Raw genomic sequence first — 18,284 nt, 5'->3', positions numbered from 1 at the left:
CTCGGAAATGTATTTTATGCGTTTTTCCTGCACGTCGCCACCATGTGTTGCGACCGACTTAATTAAACTTATTTTTTTTTTGGTTATTTATGCCTCTTTGTTTTATTACGTTTCTTACTTTCTTACTTTCTTACTTTGATGTTTCTTGCTTTCTTTTTACTTACAACATGTCATTTTCTCTTTTACGAATAAAATGTAGCCTGAAAAGGGCTGTTTGGTATGTCCTTGGTTCTTCTGAAGTGAGTTTACTGTGCAGCTTTTCCCTCTACAAGGTTGCCTCCTTGACGAATACAGGTTTCAGCCCTGGTCCTCATTGCATCAAATGCATTGCGTACCCTCCTTGAACACCGTATACTTGCGAATGCAGCAGTAATACGGTTGCGAAGATGTTGGAGGCTAGCTGGTGATCCTCGCTCATAATCATTGCGTTCCAAAGCCTAATGCTATTATCTATCCATGTCATTAACCGTGTGTTTCGTTTTAATCTTTGATTTAGCCAAACCTCATCCGTGGACAGAGTGAAAAACGTGTACATTTCTTAAAGAGGGCATATCTTCCAAAATGATATGATAACGATTTAGGGTTTCTTTGCATCCCAAAATACCTTTGATCAACTTTTTCAGAAATAGGAGAAAAAGAGGAAGCAATGAGGGTTCTGTTTTTATTGGGACACCCTGTAGGTGTCCCAACACATTTTGATGAGGATTGTAGATGCAGCACTTCATTAGAATGGCAACCTTGCTTCTTTTTCTTTCCTGAAGTTGCTGAAGTTGGGTGCACTTAAGCTGGTTGAAATATTTGGCAAGAAATAGTTCCCTTCATCTCTGTTCACCTGATCCAAATTGTCTTTCATCTTCTATCAATGCCAACGGCAGCACCTTCAGGAAAGAAGAAGCAAGGTTGCCAGTCTGCATGATGAAGTGCTGTGTAGTAGCATAAAACTATAACAAGGTAAGTCACCAAAAATGAATTTGATATAATTTGATTCACCTCAAAGTCGGTAGTGACGTATGTGCATATTTCGCTGTAGCAGTTTAGAATGGGGAACGTAAAGTTAATTGTACAGAGCGTACTCCCACGCGTACAAGGGCAATTTGTCAGTACGCTTGCGGCGCAACCGCAAAAAAGCATTTACATTACTGCCAAACTTGAAGTGAATCAAAGTATAGTGTGATTTCCAATCGATCATAGTCTAAAGCTATTTGACTAGACTTACCAAGTCAGTATCAATGGCAACAATAAATAGCTGAGTAAGTGTGCCCAATTCCACTGCATACAGATCTGATGCCGAGATCTCACCAGTATAGTTCTTCTTGGTGAATTCTGGACATTGATTATTGGTATCAGTGACAGATATGGTGACAACAGTATGGCGAGTCCTGCAACAGAAAAAATTGTGTAATTAAGTTTAGTTTTAATTAAGTTTTCTTGGATTGCTAAGCTACAAACAATGGATTTTTTTATTTGATTTGTTTTGATTTGTTCGGGTTTTGACAACCCTGGATAACCCAAGAAAGCCTCTATTGAAGCGTATTTCCATTGGGGTCCATTTGAACACTGGGACGGGTTGGGAACAGTCAGGGGTTAACACCCTACTCTTTTCGAAACTGGCTGCGAGATACATGTACAGGTATGACTCTCTGTACACGGGAAAGACGGCTTAACGTCCCCTCCGAAGGACAGAGTACTTTCATGATTCATTTACCCAATTCTAAATGAACCATGGGGAGAGCGGAAGTCTGAACTTAATCTACAGAGGTTGCCAAATAATTTCAGACTTTTTTCAAAGTCAATATCCCAGCAAATTGCCACCACCGGGAATTGAACCCGGGACCTCATGCACTAAAGGCAAGTACTCTAACCATTGCGCCACGCTCTCCCCATAACCAAGAGGATTAGGGCAGCCAGGGTTTAACACCCTACTCTTTTTGAAAGTGACTACCAGCTACATGTTAAGGCACTGCTCTCCATACGGCCTGCACCTGGGTGGGGTATATGAGACAAGCAAGGTGAAGCACCTTGCCCAAGTAGACAACTGTTTAAGCTGCAGGGATTGGAACCCACAACCACATGCTGGTTCACCATTATGAGCAGGGACAGGCGATTTGCGCGGAACTTTTTTTCCGCGCAATTCGCCGCAATTGGCTATTTTTTTTCCTATGGGCAGGGATACATGATTTGCACTGAAAAAAAAGTTCCGCGCAATTCCGTGCAATTTGCTATTTTTTCCACACAAATCGCCTGTCCCTGATTATGAGTCAACACATTTACCAATGTACCACCATGCCCAAATTTCTAGTATAATACTATTTTGGTGAACAGTTTTACCCCATGAGTACTATCGGCTGAATTATCAGCATCTAAGAACAATTTTGATTGGTTACCAATAGGGCTATATCATGTATTGAGCCAATCAGAGACATCTTAAGTATAATCAGTAGGGCTGAAGGAGTTAAAAGTGCCAAGAGATCTAAACACTCTATTTTGATTGGTTAGTCAGATGATTATATCATATAATTAACCAATCAGGGGCCTTGTAAGAAAAGCAGTAGTACCCATGGGGGTTAATACCTCGTTGGTTGACTCCTCCTATCCTGAGCTTCAACAAACAGGATATATTCTGGTGTTCTAACAGCATCTGTTATTTCTGATATCACTGTGACTTTCCCATTCTCGTCATTCACTGTAAAGAATTCTGTCCCATTTTTGGTGGCATTTATCAACAGATACATGATGCCCTCTTCTCCGTCATGTGTTGTTGCCGACACCTATGAATGTAATTAAATGATAATAACAATAATCATATTAAAAGTATTCTCTGCATTAATATACAATTTTAAATTTTAAAACATGCCAAAGGAACAATATTTGACTCTCCCAACTTACTGTTGATGAGTTTGAGAGGATTGAAATATAAATATACAAGATACTGTTTTGAATGAAACTCCTAGGCAACAAAAAAAAGTCCTGTTCAACAGGCCCAATCGACCCTACATGAAAGGTCTGTCCACCATGTAGAACAGGAGTTTTTTTATCATCACCTTATGGTAGATGGATAGGCAAATTCAAGTTGCTCAGATTGTCCTTTTAAGGGGACTCGATCTTTTGTGCGTAATTATAGAGGGCCAGGGGATTCACTCTATCATTAAAAAAATTATTTGAAGAAGTCAAAGAGCCCTAGGAATAAAAACTGTAGTGTAATTCACGCCAGATACAATTTCTTTATACGACAAAAATTAATTTTGTAATTGATCAAAAACAAACGTTTTATATCAATTTTAAATTTAGCCTGAATCCGTAAATATGGTACCTCTGGCCCTTTTTTAGGTCAAGGCTATTTTTACCATTATGCAACGAACCATTGTTGAAGCTATTTCACATACATGTACAAAACATTCTAGAGAAAGAATGAGGATATATAGTGTTGAAATATCTATTGTTGATTTCGAATTATAATGTCATGAAGTCGTAAATTTCAAGGTCAAATTCCTAAAACCAAAACAAAACATTGCGACGCAGATAATTCCCGACTTACGCAATTTCATCATCACATCAGTGTCTTTATTATTTGTTTGAAACCTTTCCCAAACGTTCGGTGCTATTTATGCATAAAACGGCTAATCTATCTTTACAAAACGCATCTTTTTTTTAGTAAACAAAAGGCTAAAGATGGCATTATGAGATTTATCTTTTATCATTACACTCATCCGCTCAACTGCCACGGTGGCCGATCGGTAAAGCGCTAGACGCGTAATCGAAGGAAGTTTAGAATCGCTGGTTCGAGTCCCAACGAAGCCTGTGGAAACTTTTTTTTTTAATTCATGATCGCATTCCGAAATGAGTCACTTGTCAGTAAATCATGTATCGTATCCTTAATAATAGTGGTAGGCTATAAAATGTTGATGTTGCAGTAGTTTAGGGGAGGGTCTTATTTGAAGCAGCTGATTCTCCTGAGCATTTGACACCTTTTAAAAACAAATTGGTTGGAAAATTAGTTGGTGTTGGCCAAAAACGACATACAATGGGGGTAGGGTAATTTTGACCTTCACTTTCTACTTTTAAGGGAATCTTGTCACATTAAAGGGGTACTGCACCCAAAGTGGTAACAAAAGTTAATTATATTATAGGGACAAGGAATCCAATTACTACACTGGAATTTCAGTGACCCAAGACAAGTGGTTCGTTATTTATGATAAGAAATAAGGTACCGCTAGGATGTACCTCGCTTCCTATCATATATACTGAACCGCTTGTCTTGAGTCACTGAAATTTCAGTCTAGTAATTGGATTCCTTGCCCCAATAATATACATAACTTTTGTTACCATTGTGTTATTATTTTTTGAAAAAAATACAAAAATAGTCACAAATTTATCACAGGCGTGTAGTACCCCTTATAGGTAATATATTGTAAAATAACAAACTTATGCCCCTCGCGCCACAGGAGTTTGAGACATTAAAGTTCAAAGTTGATACCATTTATACATTTATGATTAGTATATAAATCATAAATGTGTCGCGAGGAGCGTAAGTTTGTTGTTTTACAATATATTATCTTTATGTGACAAGATTCCCTTAAAAGTAGAAAGTGAAGGTCAAAATTACCCTACCCATTACCTCAATGTTTTTAGGGCATATAAGTTGGTACCATTTAGGGAAAAACCATTAGATTCTCAGGGGTGGTATTGGAATTTGAGTCAGGCAGAATTTTTTTTTTTCACCGCCTTCAGTGCCATATTTTTACTCATCTGTGAGGCAATTTTCATTTTCATCTGACTAATGGTCCGATTTCAATATCACAAACAAAAAAAAACACAAATCTTACCGTGATGACAATGGTCCCCGCTTTAGTCCCTTCTGGAATGCTGACGTTGTAAACAGCTGGTTGAAATATGGGTGACAGGTCCTTTGGTTTGATGTCAATAGTAGTTTGATAGTGCCTACCTGTTTCACATGTTATAGTGTCATCAGTGACCGAGGCCTATACAAAATAAAAGGAAAGGATTATATATGGCGATTAATACAAACTCTGCCAAAATGGTGCCAATTTTACAAGTTATTCTTAAACAGCTATTATAAATAATCTTGCCAACCTGATTGGATTCTGTCTGAGCCATGTTCTATCAGACAAAAAGAAGAGTTTGACCAGAACTACTCAACATGTTGTCAAGGCGACTGTGATTTACAATGTGAGAGACGCAACACTGCAATGGCAAGTTATGCGCAGGAACACACAACTCACATATTAGTGATCATATACATTAGCATAGTATTGATGTGTTTACATATGTGACATCATGAGAAGTAAGATGCCAACTTGTCTGAAACGAAAGGTTTTCAACCGATGTGTACTACCAGCCATGACCTATGGAGCTGAAACATGGTCACTTACTAAGAGGATATTGGAGCAAAAACTGAAAACTGCACGGCATAGCATGGAAAGATGTATGCTGGGCTACACCAAAAGGGACAGGAAAACAGTGGCATGGATCAGGAGCCAAACAGAATCGAAGTTACAGACATAATCCACACAATAAAGATGAAGAAGTGGCATTGGGCTGGCCATCTTGCAAGATCAACAGATAATAGATGGACAAAGAATGTCATAATGGAGGCCTTGGCTGGGCTCAAGACACCAAGGCAGACAGAAAGTCAGATGGAGGGATGAGATATAACATAATAGGCATTTATTGAGCGCCCCACAAAGAACGGAGCGCTTTACAAAAGAATATATACAGCTACATGAACCATAAACTAATTAATACAAACAATACAAAGCATACTATATGTCATGACAATTGGATAAGAGCATGATAAAAACTACTTGAACAGGTAGGTTTTCAGATTTGCTTTGAAAAGCTGGAGTGTACCAGCTTCCCTGATGTCACAAGGTAGAGTGTTCCATATCCGGGGTGCACATGATTCAAATGAATGATCACCGGCACGTGTCTTGGTTTTTGGTTGAGATAGAAGTGTTTTGTCCTTTGACGAACGAGTGGCATAAACAGATGTTTTAACCGAGATCAGTTCTTGAAGATATGATGGAGACTGTGAATGGAGGCATTTGAACACGTAGACCAGTAGTTTAAACTTGATACGTTCACGAATTGGTAGCCAATGAAGGAGACGTAGTAAAGGAGCACTGGGATGGTCTCGGCCAACAAGCATAATCAATCTGGCGGCCCTGTTCTGAAGGCGTTGCAAACGCGTTAAGTCACCTTCATTGGCACCATAGAGCAAAGCATTACCATAGTCAATCCGGGAGAAAATGAGCGACTGAACAGCAAGTTTACAAGCATCTTGTGTTAAGTAACGGCGGATGCGTGACAAATTCCTGAGATGATAGCTAACACATTTAATGATGGAAGAAATTTGGATTTTCATACTCAACGGAGGATCGAATACGATGCCAAGGTTCCGCAGAGACTTAGTAGGTGTTATTGTTACATTACCAAGAGTCAGAGTGATGTTATTGAGTCGGGCAGCAAACCCTGAAGAAACAGCAACAAAGAACTCGGTTTTAGCCTCGTTTAGCTGCAATTTGTTTAAAGTCATCCACTGTTTGATTTCAGAAACGCAGGATTGTAGTGTCTTCAAGGCAAGTTGACACGCTCCGTCTACTCTCGGATCAAAGCTTATGTAAATTTGTGTGTCGTCGGCGTAAATGTGAAAGCAGACACCGTTTGCACGAAAAAGTTTTCCAATCGGGTGAGTGTAGGCATTGTATCCCAACGGTCCCAATATGGATCCTGTGGCACTCCAAATTCCATGATATGATTGTCAGAAAATGTACCAGATAAGCAAACTCTGCTTGAGCGATTCCTGAGATATGTATCAAACCAGTTCAAGGCGTTACCTTTGATATGAAAGGTCTCACGAAGTCTATTGATAAAAATGACATGATCAAGCGTGTCAAACGCCGCCGAAAGGTCGAGCATTACAAGAAGAACGGCATGCTGTTTGTCAATAGCAGACGCTATGTCGCTTTTTACCGGAGGAGAGCGGTTTCAGTTGAATGAGTTGGTTTATAAGCCGACTGAAACTTTTCAGAAAGATTGTTTCTGTTGATATGTTCATTTAAGGAGGCACACAGGATCACTGAAGTGTTACATGGCCAAAATTGAGTTTTCATCACTAATGTCATCTTCAAACCCTATTTTATCTTGTCATTAATAGATTTTAAAGAAATCTTAAAAATTCGTCAAAATGCAAAAGCAAATAAATCATTGTTTTCCCGCAATAGATCGCATTCGCGTAACACGTACTGCGACGTACAGCTAGCAAAAACATGCACACATGGTAAACTGGATGGGCGGGGTGATTGCTAATTGAGGCGCTGGAGTCGCCAATCGCGATCACTACCGTATTTTATCGTATTGATCTCTTCCAAGATATTGGTAAAGCTTGCACCATTGCATTACGAAACTGCGTGCCGACAGACCACCACCGTCCCCGGCCCAGAATCAGTAGGCCTAGTCGATAAATTTCGCCAAAAAAAAAAGTGCTGTGGTAGTGGTATAAATTTTACAGTCTTTTTTATATGAACATAAATAGTGAATGTGTTTTTTTGGTTTTTTTTCAAGTTTCATTCTGAACTTGAAAAGATGAAATTTTTCTGTAAGAAGTAGTTACCCGTAAAGAAGCCCTGTAATGATGATGCAATCTGGTAGATACGATAGAAAACGTAGGCCCTAAATATTTTGCTAGTAGGCTAGACTTATAGCCCGTATGAGGCCAAAAAATAAAAGGTTAAGTCTCAAAGCTCGCAAGCGCGTTTGTAAAATCCCAACGATTTGACAAAAAAACAAATCTTGAAATTTTTTTATTTAAAAAAAAAAAAAAAAATTTTAGTTTTTTCAGAAAAAATGGCTTGAAAATCAGACTTTTTCTCAAAATACAAAAAAAAAAAAAAAAAAATCGCATTTCGCATTTGTTTTTAAATTTCTCGTGAGCTTTGAGACAAACCTTTTTTTTTGGCCTAATACATCATTAGGCTTATTATTTTATGTTTAAAAAATTTGTTTTATTTCATTCATTCATTCATTCATTCATTCATTCATTCATTCATTCATTTCATTCATTCATTTCATTGTTATTATTTGATTTACCAAGTTGGTGTAGTTGGACAAGAAACGATAGGCCTAGCTATATATTTTATGCAGTCCCAGCCTTGGTTAGGGGGCCTCTGCGGTCGTTCAGTCTCGTCTTAATTTTGAAGACCATAAAAAAAGCAGTTACTACTGGTAGGCCTATATTAGATACCTAAGGCCCTGAATAATGTTTCAAAGTGTTATTAAAACACGGATTTTAGATTCGTTTTCAAACGATCTCTACTCCTGATTGACCGTTAATGCAATGTCAAAAACGTTGACATTTCAATACAATCATATCGACCATCTGGGCACAGGCCTACAACTCTATGTCAAAAATGTCGATATTTGATCGGCATAGCGAGCACGCGTTTATGAAAGCATTTTCGTGAATGTTTTAATGCTAATTAATTTCAAGCGAAAATATAATTGAAAAGCGCAAATTCATGCTTTTTCATAACCCATTTCAACTACATTTCTATTAGTAGGCCTATTAGGTCTACCATGCCATGATTGCGATAAAAGCTTTTGGTTTTACAACACTTTTTGCGAATGTTTTGGCCGAATGCCTTTTTATTTGCAATGTTTGTCTGGCTTTAACTTTCACGTTTATAATGTTTTCTGCATAGGCCTACTTTAAAAGGTAAACTGCTTTAAAGCATTTTTCGTGAATGTTTTCATGCAGTGTTTTAAAACGCTCTTTACAGCATGATGCCTATATATAGGCCTACTGCATAATCATACCCGAATCATACAGGGTCGTTGAAAACCACACTCTAATTTAAAGCCATAAATTTTCCAGAAGTTTTCTGTTTTCTACTTTTGAAATTCGGTTTTGTTAGGCTATATGTCAATTTCCGTGTTTTTTTTTGTTTTCTTGTGACCTCTCCGTGTTTTGCCCGTGTAACATATAGGCCTAGGCATACTTTTTGTCCATTTTACAAGACGTTTATTCAAGACATATTACAACTTTTACCCCACTTTTTACACGTTTATTTGATTAAAAACAACAACAGACACACTTTTTTGATTTTTTTTGTTGTATTTTTATTCACTTTTTATGCGGTACAAAATATTTTACAACTTTATTGTGGCTTTAGGCCTATAATAGGCCTATGACTTTTTTTATGCGTGTTTGATATTCCGTAAAAGGTGTAGGCCTAACGAGGCGTTAAAATGCCAAACTTTAGCGCGGACGGGCCGCTGTGGTGCCTCTCAAGCACCAATGCAAAAAAAGCCATTTAAGAAAGTTTATTATTAAAAAGAAAAAGCAACGAGTAGGCCTAGTAACAACATCATGTTTGCGGTTCAGAAAAGGACAATGGACATAAAATAATTGCTTGTCAGTTATTCTATGCTATTTTTAATGATGTCCGCAAATTTTAATACAGAGCATGATCTTTTTTTATACGGAACAGGACCAAATTGTGCTTAAATAAACATGGTTTAGTTCGCGGCAACACGACCATGCACTGTACAGCGTATTCGCGTAACCTGTCTGTCTGTCCATGCGCCCAGTCGCTCCTCAAGCGCCGACCTTGCACGCTCAGCGGCCTTGCGGACAGCTCTGCTGCACCATGGAAACAAGACTGCAGTAAATAAAATGGCTACTCCATGTGGATAAACATCTGCCGAATGTGCACGGATAATTTTGTCATATTGTATATTTTACCTTCTAAATCACCAAAAAAATGCCCCTTCTCATTTTCTAACTTGACCACAAATCACCGGATTATATATGTATGGAATAATCTTCAAAAATGGACCTAAAATCTGCTATATCTTACTATAAATAGGGGAATGTTGTATGTATCTATCTATGTATCGTGTATAGGCTCCGTCAGTTTCGATCCAAATGTCGCCAAATTCATACGGAGATCGGGGAATATCTGGGAGCGTGTTTAAACTTTATTTGGTTGAAAAGCGGTCAAAATTGGCTGCAAAAACAGTGAAAATATGGGTAAAAAGCGGGGTTTTGTTATGAAAATCAGTTACCAGCCTACGCGTCACTGCAGCTGGCGGCAGCGTCGTCGGCCCAGCGTCTGTATCGCGGATTACGCCAATGCTTGCGATAAGCGGCGCAGAGCCACGCGACTTGCGAGCCAGAGACCAGTGGACATGATAATACGGGAAGAAGGAAAAATAAAGGACAAAAAGTTGCATGGACTGGTCACGGGGTAACGGGTAAACATAGTGAACACGTCCGCAGACATAGACACGCTATGAGGACGTAATAAATACGGGAAAAAGATGTGTGTTGTATAAACAACATGAAGCGGTACTATAAAGAAAAATAAAATTAAAAAGAGGACAAAAAAGGTATGAGTAGGCCCAATAGGCCAGCGGGTTAAAAGTAACTAAATGAAAGCGGGGACGAAACAAAGAAGGAAAGAAACTAATCAGGAAATGTAAGAAAAAAGAAGCTAAAATAATGAGAACAGAGTTAAATAAATAAATAAATAAATAAATAAATAAATAAATAAATAAATAAATAAATAAATAAATAAATAATATGGAAACGGAAAATCACAAGCTAAGCAGAAGAAACTAAAAAAAGAAAATGTAAGAAGAGACAGATTTAGATAAATAAAAATGTACCTTTTCAATGATTCTACCTGTTTAGTAATTTTTCCTGTTATAGTGAGCGCTCCCATTTACTCATCTAGCGGGGACCCAGCGAAGCGCTTGGTATCCCGCTAGTCTTACTATAAATAGGGAATGTTGTATGTATCTATGTATGTATCGCTATAAAGGCTCCGTCAGTTTCGATCCAAATGTCGCCAAATTCATACGGGAGATCGAGGAATATACGGGAACGTGTTTAAACTTTATTTGGTTGAAAGCGGTCAAGAATTGGCCTCAAAATCAGTGAAAATGTGGTCCGTTGCTATTCAAGGTAAACAAAAGAGGTCAGTTACTAAGCTAGGCCTGCACGTCGCGCAGGCGTATCTAATGCCAAGCTTGCTCGCGTAAGCTCTGCGATACCCAGCGAATAACGCAGCACTACGCCATGACAGCGTAAGCGGCGCAGAGTCACGTAATGAATGATATTACGGGTGAACGACCGTAGCGTAATAAATACGGGAAACAGATGTGTGTTAAAAAGTACAAACAACATGAAGAGGTAGGCCTACTATAAATAAAAAAGAAAACAAAATGAGGATACACACACAGGCTGTACGAGTATGTGGGTTATTATACTAAGTCACAAAATGAAACCGGGAAAAAAATAGGCTAAAGAAGGAAAGAAAGAAACTCTTCAGGAAATGTAAGGGGAAAAAAAGCTATAATAAAATCAGGAAGTTTAAATAAAAAAGCTATTAAACTGAGGACAGAATTAAATAAATAACATGAAAGCGGAAATCACAAGCTATGCAGCAAATAAAATAGAAGCTAAAATGGAAATGTAAAAGGACAGATTTAGAAAATAACGGGAGCGGAAATAAAAAAACATGGTAGCGGAAAATCGGAAGCTTAGCAGCAGATTTTTTTTTTTAATGGAACAAAATTGGCCCATGTAGAAAAAACTAAAAAGAAAGAAAAGAAGTTAAAATGGAAACGTAGGCTTAAAGATGGTCAGGTTCAGATAAATAAAATTTACCTTTTCAATGATTCTACCTGTTCAGTAATTCCTCCTGTTTTAGTGAACGCTCCCATTTACTCATCTAGCGGGGACCAGCGTAAGCCTGGTGTCCCGCTAGTCTTACTATAAATAGGGGAATGTTGTATGTATCTATCTATGTATGTATCGCTATAAAGGCTCCGTCAGTTTCGATCCAAATGTTGCCAAATTCATACGGAGATCGATGAATATACGAGAACGTGTTTAAACTTTATTTGGTTGAAAGCGGTCAAGAATTGGCTGCAAAAACAGTGAAAATATGGGTAAAACGGGTTTTTGTTATGAAAATCGGTTGTCAGCCTCACGCGTCAATGCAGCTGGCCGGCAGCGGCGTCGGCGCATCGTCATGCGTAACGCACTACGCCAATGGGCGCAGTAACGGCGCAGAACCCACGCGACTGCGAGCCAGAGACCAGTGGACATGATAATACGGAAAGAAGGAAAAATAAAGGACAAAAAGGTACATATGGACGGGTCACGGGATTATGATAACGGGTAAACACGTCAGCAGACACGTTATATGAGAAGACGTAATAAATAAGGGAAAAAGATGTTTGTTGTATAAACAACATGAAGCGTACTATAAAGAAAAATAAAATTAAAATGAGGACAAAAAAAATACGAATAATAGGCCAACAGGTTAAAATAAATAAATGATACGAGAACAAAAAAAAAAAAGAAAAAAACTAATCAGGAAATCTAAGAAAAAAGAAGCTAAAATAATGAGAACAGAATTAAATAAAAAACATGGAAGCGGAAATCACAAGCAGCAAATAAACTGCAGCAGAAGAAGCTAAAGGAAATGTAAGAAAGAACAGATTTAGAAAATAATGGGAACGAGGTTAAATAAATAAATAACATGGAAGCGGAAAATCACAAGCTAAGCAAAAGAAACTAAAAAAGAAAGTGTAAGAAGAGACAGGTTTAGAAAAATAAAATGTACCTTTTCAATGATTCTACCTGTTCAGTAATTATTCCTGTTATGGTGAACGCTCCCATCTCCCGCTAGTTTTTCTAAATCGCGATTTTCGACAAGTTCATTTTTGACCACTTTTAACCATTTTTGGTCCGTCATAGCGTCTGAATGAAGCATCACTGAGGTAAGTTTTTAAGTCAAACGTTTAGATATGGCCAAATTCTAGATAGTGTTTTTTCATTTTTTTAAATTAGGGCCTAGAACTTTTTTCATCACCCATGATTCAAAAATTTGAACACGGGTCTCACGTTTTTACTAATTTTTTGCCTATATTTTAAAAACTAAGCAAAATTTTGAAAAAATAAAAAAACACTTTCTAGATTTATTTATCCAAATTAATAAAATTCATGTTTTACAGTTTTTGATTTTCAAATAAATTTTTTATGGCGGACCAAAAAATGTTGGTCAAAAAAGCTTTCTTGGATTTTTTCGAAAATTGTACTTTTTGACCAAAAACTGACATTTTAAATGGATTTATGAGCTCATTTCCTTTCAAAAAATGTATACTTTTATATACTTTACATAAATAGATTTCGAGTTATGAGGTGATAATGGATAATTAGTGATCCTGTGTGCCACCTTAAGCGAGTTGCCGCTGCCGTTTCCATGATTTTTGCCACAGCTTTTATGTTCGACACTGGCCGATAGTTCTGTAATGTATTTGCGTCCAATGTTGGTTTCTTTATTATTGGAGAAATAATCGCCTGTTTAAGGTAGCTGTGTACTCTCAGACATGCATGTAGTAAAAGTGCAATAACTTTGTAATTATTCGCATAAGACATATAAAAGTATACATTTTATAAAGGCAAGACATCAATGAATCTTAATATAAATATAGATTTGGTGTAAAAACAACAGTTATGAAGAAAATCACAAAAAAGTAAGTTTTTGGCAATATTTGTTTGGTACATCATAACAAAAAAACACTCTTTCCAAAATATTTTATTTTGTTTTTATCTCAATCTTGAGGCTCCATTCCAAAAACGTTTTTTTTAGTTTTTGATATTGGCCTTATTTTTGAGATATTGACCATATAAGGCATCAAAATGAACTTTTTAAATTCATAAACGCCTATTTGCACAAAATGATGCCTAAAATCGGAAATAGACCAAAATATAAAAAAATGAGAAAACCGTTTCTTAAGTCGATCATGCTTTTTATGATGATCATATGTGCTTACCTATAGATGCTGTATTTATTGAGTTATCGTGTACCTAAATCGTCGTTTTACCGAGAAAATGAACATTGAAATAATGTCCGTTGAAGTTTAAAGTGGTCACATTTTGCACTTTCATCAAATCTCACAGGAGAATGCGGCAGTTTCCGTTTTTCTACCTTACATTACATGAACATCGGGTAAATCCACGGCCCCTTGAGAAGTTTGAGCGAAATCCATTCATAACTTGATATTTAAATCGGGAGAAAGAACTTTAAAAAACCCACATTTTATCAGCTAAAACGGAGCCATTTGACCACTAGGTTTTTGTGAAATCAGCGCTTCCGTGGTGTTTCCATAAGATGCGCCACGCGCATGCAGATAAGCGTCGCGTGTGCGTAGCGTTTGTGCGTTAACAAATTGCGTGATACGCGACGCGATGCGTTGTTTCGCGCGTGTACCCTGCTGATACAACAAATATTTTCTTTCCTTTTCAATTTCAAGCACGAGTGGAATAGTGAAATAAAATCCTTAAAATATTGCAGTTGGAGTTTACAAATCTGGATTTTCATTCCTTGTATTTATAAAAAACATAACAAAGTACAAACATATCAAAAAACTCAATTTCGCGAAAAGAAACAATGTCTAGAGTACACAGCCACGTTAAGGGAAGTCGGAAACACTCCAGCCGTAAAAGACACATTAATCATATTAGTCAGAACCGGAATGAAGAGAGTTGAGTTCTCCTTAAGAAGCCAAGTCGGTATTTGATCAAGAAGGCACGACTTATTTGACAGTTTTTTAATAAGATCAGCCACTTCGTCACAATTCATTGATCTCAGCTCCAAAAGGTCACAACTGTTAGCTTCCAAGGGGACATCAATCTCCTCATTGTGGTTCATATACCTGTACTTAATCTGGAAGCATCCAGTTTCATAGGGATCAGGTGGATGGCCAAAGCAAATGACAGGAATCTTTGGTGCCAACTTGGGGATGCTTTCGCCCTGCAGTGGGCTGAATACGACTGATGATGATGATGATGATGATGATGATGACATATGTGAAGGATTCCAATTGTTAAACAAACAGGTAGATTAAACCGGATTATATCAAATGAGCATAAACTTCCTCACATTCTAGTATAAAATTTCAGGGGCAAACCATTCATTTTTATTGGATTTCAAACATAAAAATAAACAAAGTAAAAGTTTTTAGATGTTTTTTATGTTTTTTTACTGGTAGGCTCCTGGGATGGCCAGTGAGACTGAGAGCTACAATAACCATTATAAGGATGAATGGTGAATGCACACAGAATTCGGTGTACCGTGTAATCCCTCACTACTTCACATTGTTGGATATCAAATTTTGCATTTGTTCGTGTGTGATCAACTATCAAGCAATTTGATTGGGAAGTACATACAACATCATGCGTGGAGCCAGCACACAGTGTCATCGCCCCGATATCTTCATGGCAGAAATCGCCATGGTAGGTTGAATCCACAGCCACACATGGCCATTTTGTTCCGACCTGGTTAATAGTTGTGAGACGCATAATGGGCCGAGTGACACCCGACTAAGGCTATTGACAATAGCCTCTGTATGGTCAGTGAGCATGGTATACGACATGAGGTCATCTGCTTTTAGACTGCCTCCACGAGTGGCCTACGCTGCGCTATAGTTCGGCACATATAAAATCAGCATTTTTGTCAGTTTTTGGGCTCAATAAGCACAGTTCTTTCTCAATACACAAGCTAATGACTATCATATCCTTTCAACACATATATTCAAGTGCAAGCACAAAAATATGGCTTCTTTAGAATAAAAAAATTACGGGAGATATTCATTATTTTCTACCCCGGTATACAAAGATTTATCGTCCGAATATCAAATCGTGCATAGCATATTCACATATGTATCGATCCCGGGTATTGATTTTAGTGTCTCTGCTGTACAATGTAATTATTAACCAGGCAATGTCGGTGTGCAGCAGTCATGAATTGTGCCCAAGGGCGGCGGAACCGGGGGGCCAGGGGGGCCAGTGGCCCCTCCACTTTTTTGACTGGGGGGACCTCCCCACTTTTAACCCATAATGTGCTGTGTGTAACATGTCTGGGTGAACATAAATAATCAAATCTCTATTCTAGACCTTAACATGCTTAAAGAAAGTGTAAAAATTATGCACAAAATGGCTTCAATTGGACCTTCATTTTGCAAAATTTTCCAACTCCCCTGTATTAGGACACCCAACACTAAAAGCAATAATTTATACAATTATAGTGAAAACTTATCCACGAATGGCTTCAATTTGGGCCTTCATTTAACCCATTTTCGGATTTTTCAAACTAAAATTGTACACAATAATAGTGCCAGAATGGTCCACCAAATGGCTTAAATTGGGCCTTCATTTTGCACAAGTTTCTCACTTATGAGGGGGGGCACATCCCCTCAGACACCCCTAAATCGAGCAAAGCCTTGACGATGAGCGCTTTCAGCGGCCATTATTTTGATTTTACATCACCCTGACTGGCCCCCACACTTTAAAAATCGTTCCGCCGCCCCTGATTGTGCCTTAAATAACCTTTTATCAACTTGTATTGATATGATTGTCATATTACCTTTATACTGTATATTTTAGACATGTCCAGTGATCCTGGAGATGATAGCATGATGTATATCTCCTTGGTATTATTCCCTGGCATTATTAGTTCTTCTGTTGCCTTAAATATACCTGTAGCATCACCATAATCATATGTGAATTCCCCATCAAATGGCTGAAATAGAGCAACATAAATAAAATATGTTACCAAAATAATACACCTTACAAAATGTTGTTTTACACCAAGACCAAACAAAATTAATCCTTTTACTCAAAGCTCTTCTGATGTTAAAAATCTAATGCGGTCATTTTTTCAACCGGGGATAAAACTCAATCGGAATGGTTCAAACAGCCATAGGCTTGACTGTGTATAGCATGCAGCCATGTGTAACAACAACCAGTAGCAAAATTCAAATTTGAGTGTTTCATGGTCACCGTCTTTCGTGGTTGGTAAATGTTATGTAATGAATTGTACTTTGAGAGGTGGATTGTACACTCAGCTTTAATCCACATTTCCAAACACCCAATTTGCAAACCTTAAAGCCTTAAAGGGGCATTTCGTGATCCACAGCCTCATCCCCCCACTTTTCTCAAAAAAAGTTGAGATTTTTATATCGCTGGAAACCTCTGGCTACATAATGTTTATGTACAAAATTTCTCTTGCAGATTAATTAGTTTAGCTAAGATATCGTGAAATTTGAATTTCGTTCTGGTGCACCAGAACAAAATTACAACGCATTGTCTATGGAGCAGTGTAATACACATAATCATGCATAACTCACAAGCATAAAATCGGAATCAACTGAAATTTTGGGAATAGGCTTTTTTCGTGGATATGTACTGAAACATGTCATAAAAAGAGGATGCTAGGATCACGAAATCCTCCTTTAATGTACGATTTTCATCAAATTTTAATTTTTTTATTCTTCATTCAAAATGTTGAAATAATATTAGTAATAACTGCTGGGAAGGGTTGCTATCCATTTTAAGTTGAAATAACAAGGTAAAGTGAAAGAAACCCCACTGGTTATTTTGGCCATTTGACATGCAGTTCTATGGGAGGATATATTATCATAATTTTTAAATTATAATAATATGTCGAACTTTGCTCTGTTGACCTACTAAGACACCATAAATTTGGCTGATTCCATTTAGGTGCAAGTTGGGACATGTGTAAACATTACAAATATGCAAAAAAATCAGGTTTGAAAAAAATTAACCAATTTCATATTATAAGATTGTACATTATGGCTTTAAAATGATGTAGATATATAATTATAATGCATGCGTAGTGGGCAGGAAATTAAGTTTCTGTACTCCTTTCCGAAGCCTTTGAAGAGCGTTTATTTAAAAGGGGCCCCCAAGAATGTGCGGCAAAAATTATTTGCCCCCCCCCCCCTTTGACCTGCCAAAAATTGCATCCCCCCCTTAGGCATACTATATAATTGTTAAGAAAACAAAAATTGGGCCACTTTTCCACATTGGCTCCCACAGGTCATTTAGTGAGAGGGCTGCTTTATAAGAGAAAAATTGGGTGACTTCCGATGATTTGAAACACGATTCTGACTAAAACATTTTGGCAACCCTGAGTCTGGATCTCCAAAAAGAACATTCACACTTTTCCAGTAGTCATGCTGAAACAAATAAATATGCCTGGATACTAGACTACAGGCTGTGATTCTCAGACAGATTGTTGCATTGTAGTGTATTGTGACTGTTTACTCAGTGTTTAGCACGCAGGGACTTTTCAGTGCTTTTGAAACTAATTAACTTAGTTTGACACCCTTAACGTAAACAAAAACAAATCAGTTTTATTGGGGTGTGGACAACGCAATTATTCACATCA

General features: G+C 37.6%; 1 protein-coding gene across 1 annotated transcript in view; it reads right to left on the bottom strand.

Moving 5' to 3' along the window:
- Nucleotides 1-818: 818 nt before the first annotated feature.
- LOC140171041 (protocadherin-15-like) overlaps nt 819-18,284 on the bottom strand; it is a 62,518-nt gene continuing 45,052 nt past the window's right edge. The window contains exons 9-13 of the mRNA XM_072194221.1: nt 16,458-16,613; nt 4,824-4,979; nt 2,572-2,768; nt 1,217-1,379; nt 819-941 (exon numbers count right to left, since the gene is read on the bottom strand). Coding sequence (XP_072050322.1) covers nt 819-941; nt 1,217-1,379; nt 2,572-2,768; nt 4,824-4,979; nt 16,458-16,613 — 795 coding nt within the window. The remainder of the gene's footprint in view (nt 942-1,216; nt 1,380-2,571; nt 2,769-4,823; nt 4,980-16,457; nt 16,614-18,284) is intronic.

This window comes from Amphiura filiformis, chromosome 15 (genome assembly GCF_039555335.1).
Source record: "Amphiura filiformis chromosome 15, Afil_fr2py, whole genome shotgun sequence".
Taxonomy (NCBI): Eukaryota; Metazoa; Echinodermata; class Ophiuroidea; order Amphilepidida; family Amphiuridae; genus Amphiura; species Amphiura filiformis.
The sequence above is the reverse complement of the archived record's forward strand: the minus strand, read 5'-3'. Positions and strand labels throughout refer to the sequence as shown.